Raw genomic sequence first — 7,834 nt, forward strand, 5'->3', positions numbered from 1 at the left:
GAGATCTGAGGGAATGGAACGGGAAGCGTCGGATGATTTGGCCCCAACCGCGCATTTCACTCCCGAATTAGGAGATCAGTACCTGCGCAACGCCGACCATTGGTCAGCATGCATAAAATTTTTTTTTTGCTTATCCAACAAGGGGGAGGTTGTCCTGGGGTATCCTGGGAAAAAGATTTGTCTTATGAGCCCCAATCTCCTTTAAAAACTTGACTTTTTGGCTTAAAATTTGTTTCTGGCAGAATTCAATTTTAATTTATTACTTTAAGACCTATGTTCCAAAGAAAATGCTCTACAATCAGTTCACTCATTCTAAAAAGTTGCTGTAAAGAGTGCATGATCAAAAATGTGTATTGCTTTCTCAAAAGTTTAGAGTGAACTTTAGCATGGCGAGCAGAGAGGAGCAGTCCGATATGTACGATAGTTTCTACTCATTTAGTTTCTACCGCCGCTCTTTACTTTCCTGTTCTATAACATGTAAATAAGATGAGTTACTTATTTTCAAGAACCAACTGTCACAAGCGCAGATGGCTCAAATTCGTATTTCGTAAAAAAAAATATACTAATAATTTGGGAAGAACAAAAAAATGGCATAAAAAAATAAAACGGTTTAAATAATAAAAAAATTACGTAAAACTAGCTCAAACATAAAAAAATTTAGAAAAACATAAAAAAAGTGTCTGTTTCATTTGTTTTATTCATTCTTTTGTGCAGTGTTTATGTTTTTTCTCGTTTTTTTTGTGTATAGTTTAGTTTTCCCATGTTTGTTTATTCCATCTATTGTGTTTGTTTTAGTAAAGTAAACGAACTATAGGCTAAATATAAAAGAAACAGAATTAGTCGAGTGCTCTAACCACGTTTCTTTTTATACATACTTGAGACTCCTTTCACATTAATTGTGTCAATCCTTTGTCAGGTTTGAATGTCTACAGCATGTTAAAGCATACAACTTTGGTACTAACAGTAGACGCCGTGAAAAGAATCGAAGAAAGAATGTTGTATCACTTGAATAGGACAAATATGCCAAATGTTTAGATGTATCTTAATAAAGCGCTAGTTTCTTCTTTTATTACACGTTTATTTTCCTAGGCAAGAGATGAAAATCGTATGTTCTTTGCAAAAAGCAGAGGGATTCCTAGAATTGGTGGCACCTTAAGAAAGATTAGGTACAGTGCCCTCCTCGCGACTCAAATGTAAGCAAAAAAGCCGAATCAGATTGAAAAATTTGATCAAAGTAGGGAACCCCCCAGCCACCTCTCAACTGTAGTGCCCGGGGCAGCTGACCCGGTTGCTCCTCCCTCTTTGAACGCTTCTGCTGGTAAGTGCTAAATTTAATGTTGTAAGATATGAGCTTTTCAAAAGCCAAAGTGTCCTCGGCCTCTTTTAGGTTTTAGCCAATGTGCCCTGGACCTTTAAGAGTTTATCCTAATGTGCCCTGGAAATTTTTTTAAGGTTTTAGTGTCAAATCCCTCAATCAACTCTTAAATGGCACAAAACTTTCTTTGCTTCAAATACTAAACATTTTCTTAAAGCCAATTTCGCTCGGATAGATTTAAATACTTTTCAGAAAATTTTTCACCGTCAAGTAGTTAGGGTAAACATTCGCTATCCGGACAAGCTTACTTTTGTATTTAAAGAAACTAGTAGCAAAGAAAATTTAGTGAAGAAATAAAGCAGATGAAAATAGCTTTCAAAAGTCACTGAAATAACAAATCTAGAATATATCTGAAAGTTTCCCTCACCTAGCTCAAGTTTTATTTAATTATCTAATAATTATCAATGAATAATATTTATGTCATTACCATTTAATAATTTATTCAACATTAATTATTTATTCAGTAATTCACTTTAATCCAATGTCTTATTTAATAATCAATTTAAATTAATAAAGTAATTTAATTAGAGGGTAGTTTAAATTGCGTCATTATTGCGCCACATTGAGCTGCTACAAGTTGATCTGCAGAACGGATCTCTTCTTACAGTAAGAGTAAAATCCATGTTGGAGAACTTTCTAGCCGCGTAACCACGAGGAAGTGATAAAACACAGATTCTTGGAAATACCGAACCAGAGATTTACAACTAACTGAAATTGAAACAACCGTTTTTATGATTCAGTTTAGACTTGGGTTTCAAGGAGGGGAGGAGTGACTTGGGCTCACGCACGGGGGGAGGGGATCCTCCCCAATGTTTTGGCCACTCGGTAAAAAAATTAAGTCGATAAAATCGTGAAGCAAAGCACCATGATTTTTCCGACACTGCTAAAATTATTTGTTTGGTTAAATAAATACCACAAAAATACTGACATGTCATCTACAGAAAGTTCAAACTTGGTCGGTAAATGCGGCAGTTTTACCGAGCCCTGTTGTGAGTTTACAAATGGTGCCACAATTCTCTATTTGATTAAATAAAGAGCCTTAAAATATTGACTTGATATGTATCAAAATCAGAATCTTGGTCGGTAAATGCAGCGGTTTTACCGATTTGTGCAGTGATTTTACATATTGTATTCGAAACGGACATTATGCTAATTATTGACAAAAAACAGTCAGTAAAAATGACCAGCCAGTCGGCAAAATCCCTTGCTCTTTCCCTCCCCCAAACTTTTTCAAGTAGAGAACCTTAATGGTGCATACGAATAGACACCGTCAATTCTCTTTACTTTGTTTTTATTTTATTTATAGTCTTAAATAAGAAGTAAGACAGTATATTATTTTCTCTTTGAAATTGTTTCCCTTTTCAAATTGTTAATTATTTTCTGTTATTTATTTCTTTATATCTTCAATAATTTCTTTTTAATTTCAAATACACACAGGAAATCATAACGTGTTGCACACCAAGGTTTTTATTAATGTCGAAATACTCTGCAGATTGTAGGACATCAATGGAAAAAATAACTTGGGGGGTATTTTTCTCAATTTCAAAATTTAGAAATCCGAAGCGCTCGTCAAAAGGAAGGCACTAGAAGTTGATTCTTCGATGAAAGACGCTGTTGAAAGGTTTTCACCTGAGAAGGAGGAGAAGTGCGATTTTAGGGCTCAGTTTTTTCGTTAGGGTGCAATGATTTCTTTCAGCTGAGATTTCTACATATTTCAATATAAAAAAGTCTCTATAGCTGATTATTTATTTTGTCTTATGGGGGAAGTCCAGAGAATAAATATTAATTTAAAGTGAAATTTATTTGAGAGGGTTTACTCAAGGGCCTTAGCCTTGAGGTGATTGAATAATACTATTAAGTCCTGCACCCTTTTTCTACCCTGGGAATTTAAAAACCTCAAAAATTATAATTTTGGAATTTCTAAGAATAAAAGAACAAGTTGACTCACAAGTCAATTAGAGGTTGTCTTATGAAATTACATTGGATTTACAAGCTTTGAACTGGAATTGTACTTGTTTTGCGACTTATTTATGATAATGCAATTTAAAGTTCCCTAGTGTCGTATTGTTAATTAGCTGATAACAAACTACAATAAAAGTTATATATGCTACTATTAGGTTTTCCCTCGTAGAGCATATTCACTTCGTAATTTTTGATGGCGTTAAAAAAAGAGAGAGAGAAAAAAACGGTTCCAATCTGTAGACTTCTGTAGGCTGTCAATAAAGTCTGTAAAGCTACCATTACCAATGAATTTTTAAGAACGAAACCGAAGTTTATAGAAATGCACATATTGTGACATGCAGCAATACGCCTCTGGTAAGTGGCATTTCCCCATCTATGAAAAAAGGGGACAATTACCCAAAAATGAGTAAAATTCATTTTTCCTGGTCACATCAGACTGGTTATGGGATTAAACTGTAAGTAAAGAGGCAACCGTTTATCAATAGAAACCAAAACTAAGAAATGGAATTTTGATGACAGTTTGTGCACCATAAGAATCTGGTCTTTATGCTGATTCCAATTGTGTAAAATTGCTAAGTTTAATGAAAGCCACTAAAAGTATTTAGCGCAAGGAAATAGCGTAATTAAGAAAAGGTAGAAGAAACCAAAAGGGATTCTATCTTGGGGAAAATTCAACCATCAAATTCAATGTGTACGAGAACCCAAGAAAATACACATTTTTTATTTTTAACGAGAAAGATCCTAATCTACAACTATTATGGGGTGGTCTGTATATCTTTTTTTTGATGGAAGATGGGCTGGAAATTAAAAAAAAAAATGTATTATTGAGACTGAATTTTTAGATTGTCCATGAGGGGTCCTTGAAATCAGTATGGAGAGGCAGTTTAAACCCCAGTCTCCATTCATTTGGAAAAAATACCCTTGGACTAATTGTAAAATATTGGTGCTGAGAAATGACAGCCTCCCTTCTATTTCTAAAACGGCAGTTTATAAAGGAAAACGCTAGTTATTAAAATCGAAGGATTATTGTAAAATAAAAGAAACTGCTGAGCTTTAGCCTTAATAGCAACCCATCTTGCGTCTAGGATGGCTTAGTAATATTGAGTAAAGCGGAACATGCAAAACATAATTTGGTCCTAAGCAAGAGGGAATCCAATTATCGGCCGTTACAGTTGTGTTGGACTTTTTATCTCGGTGTTTTGATAGTTAGGGCACTGGCATATGAAACGGATGTTGGACATTAAAAATTTTGTTTGAATGAATCCTCTTTCGATAATCTACTACCAATGATTTGATATGATCATCTCTTGAAAAAAATAACACACATATGTGACAATCCTTCAAATTTATGGAAATATTTTTGTTGAAAGTAGATTTAGGTTTTTCACACATCCTGAGTGTCTTTGCATAATGTCCTTCGTGGTTTTGTCCTTTTTTTTATGTTTAACCCCATTTTAAACATTCTGGAATTTCCTTGACGCAGACAATTTTCATTTTCAAATTTAAACTGATGAGTTTTCCTTATTTGGAATCAGCATACTGAGAAAAGCCTCAACCTCCATCACGGTATGTAAGTTAAGACTGGAACGAAAAAACACCCATGATGCCCTAATAGACTCGTTCTCAGGTTACACATCAAGATGAAAAACAAGAAGAAGCATAAAATGTAGATTCTAATGGTGAATATGCTGTAATCAGAATTTCATGTGTCAGTTTTGATTTCTACTTGAGGAGTGGCGCCCCTCGAGGAAATTATAGCCTAGTAAACAACACAGCACTCGTACGGGATTCTGATTATTGGATAATTTTCTGGGCTTGGTTTGTTTGGATGGGCGTTTTCGGGCTGAAAAACCTCTTCCTAGCTAATTTATCTACTATGGGCTGCCTCCCCGTAGTAGCATAATATTTGTAGGCATGAATATATAATGAGTCGGAGGTAATAGGCTTGGGACTGTCTGTGCAGGATTTCGACTCTTGTTGATAGAAGAGCATCGCCAAGTGCTGAAAACCATGTTGTGACCAAGATGGGCCCAGGATTGCACAAAGCCTCCAACTTACTGGAGGTCCCAGGGACTTCTTGCTGTCCGGTTCTAAGCCGGCTTAAGCGCTTCGGTGTAGACTTGAGAAGATATGTTGGTCCCCATCCTGCACTGGTATCCGGGATCACTGCTTTTCTTGAGGCCAAAATAATTTCAAAGATTTAAAGAACATGAAAATTGGAACTTGGAATGTTACGACGTTAAAAAATGACTATCGCATCGACATTTTGACTGACGAATTCAGACGGTTTGAACTGGATTTATTAGGAGTTTCAGAAACTCATATCCCAGGGGTAGGAAGCATGAAATTAGGTGACATAGAATTTGTTTACTCAGGAAGGAAGGATGGGGTACATAGACAGGGAGTAGGGCTCATGATGAATAAGGAAGCTGCTAAGTCTTGTTTAGGCTGGGAAGGTATTAATAATAGAATACTAATTGCTCATTTTATGACTAAAAAGTTTAGGGTATCAGTTATAGTAGTATATGCCCCCATTGAACCAACTGATGGAGATACTAGTGACTCAGATGAATTTTACTTACAGTTACAGGAGCAAATAGACAGGGTACCAGGTAGAAATATGGTGTTTTTGCTAGGAGATTTTAATGCCCAGGTTGGTAGAAATAGGGATAGATGGTATCCTAGCCTAGGTAATTTTGGTGTAAGAAAAGAAAACAGTAATGGCTATAGGCTTTTGCAATTTTGTAGGTATAACAACCTAGTTATAACCAATACGGTGTTTGGTCACAAAATGGCCCATAAGTTGACATGGTATTCACGTGATGGTAAGACAGCAAACCTTATTGATTATGTTATTGTAAACAGAAGACTAGCAGGATCAATACAAGATACTAGGGTGTATAGGAGTGCCGTTATTGATGTTAAAAGTAAAGATCACCATCTAGTAGTGTCTAAGGTTAATTTAAAGCTGAAATTTCGGAAGAGTAACTCCCTCCCGGGAAGTTATGATGTTGGTAGACTTCAGGATGAAAATCTGAGAAAAAAATTCCAGGAACAGTTGAGTACTAAACTTGAGGGTTTAAAATTTGACAATGTGGAAGATGGATGGAATAATTTCAGAAAAACAATTTGTGAAGTTGCTGATGGTGTCCTAGGGAAGAGTGCTAAGACAGCAACTAGGAATATTAGTGAAAAAGCTTTAGGTTTAATAGAGAGTAGAAGGGGTTTGTATAAGAATTATCTGAGCGATAGGTCGTATGAAAACAAAAGGAATGTAAAGAAAGTGGAGAAAGCATTAAAATATGAACTAAGGAGATGTGAAATGGAGGCGATGGATAAAATTGCTGAGGATCTGGAAGATGCGGCTAGACGGCATAATAGTAAAATATTATACTGGCATGTTAATAAATTGAAAGGGAGTAGCCGATCCGGACTAGTCCCAGTTAAAGATAGAAATGGGGTCACAATTAGTGATAAGGAAAAAGTTAAAGAAAGATGGGTGGAACATTTTGAGAATGTGCTAAACCGAGATACAGTTGCAGGAAAAGATATAGATGAAAATGAAAAAGTTTGTGATACCTTGGATGTGAAGGAAGATTTGTTTAGTGAGGAAGAATTAGCGACAGTACTAGAAGGATTAAAAAATAATAAGGCCCCAGGTGCTGATAGTATGATTAATGAGTTCCTTAAATATGGTGGCTCTGAGGTTAGGAATAAGCTACTGAAGATTATGAACATGATTTTTGAAAAAGGGGAAGTACCCAATGATTTTAGGAAAACCTTAATTAAACCACTGTATAAGAAAGGTGACAAGAGTGAATGTCGGAATTATCGAGGCATTAGTCTGGTCTCTGTAGGTAGCAAATTACTGAGTAATATGATACTTTTTAGACTGAGACATGCTGTAGACAAAGTTTTAAGGGAAGAACAATGCGGTTTTAGAAAAGGTAGAGGATGTGTCGACCATGTTTTCACTCTTAGGTTAATAATTGAGAAGTCCCTTCGTTGTCAAACACCTTTGGTCCTTAGTTTTATCGATTATGAGCAAGCTTTCGATTCTGTTGATAGAACAGCGTTAACAAAGGTCTTATCGTTATATGGTATACCAGAAAAATACATTAAAGTGATTTGCGCTATGTACGAGAATAATACTGCTGCGGTTAAGGTAGGAAATGAGGTTAGCAACTGGTTTTGTATTAAATCAGGAGTTAAGCAGGGTTGTGTTCTATCCCCCTTTATATGGATTATTTTGATGGACTTCGTCTTAAGGAGCACAGGAAAGGCAATTGGAGACCATGGAATCAAATGGGGAGGAAGAACGCTCCTGGACTTAGATTATGCTGATGATTTAAGCATATTAGATGAAAGTGTGAGCAAAATGAATGAATTTTTGGAGGTTTTACGAGTTCAGGGTGCTAAACTAGGCTTGAAAATTAATGTTAAGAAGACTAAGTCACTAAGGTTAGGAATAAGTGAAGATGAACAGGTGACCTTAGG

General features: G+C 35.8%; 1 protein-coding gene across 1 annotated transcript in view; it reads left to right on the forward strand.

Annotated features, from left to right (window-relative positions):
• LOC136027437 (large ribosomal subunit protein uL4m-like) overlaps positions 1-1,069 on the forward strand; it is a 44,244-nt gene extending 43,175 nt beyond the window's left edge. The window contains exon 8 of the mRNA XM_065704713.1: positions 917-1,069. Coding sequence (XP_065560785.1) covers positions 917-1,035 — 119 coding nt within the window. The 3' untranslated portion in view covers positions 1,036-1,069. The remainder of the gene's footprint in view (positions 1-916) is intronic.
• The last annotated feature ends 6,765 nt before the right edge of the window (positions 1,070-7,834 follow it).

This window comes from Artemia franciscana, chromosome 5 (genome assembly GCF_032884065.1).
Source record: "Artemia franciscana chromosome 5, ASM3288406v1, whole genome shotgun sequence".
NCBI lineage: Eukaryota > Metazoa > Arthropoda > Branchiopoda > Anostraca > Artemiidae > Artemia > Artemia franciscana.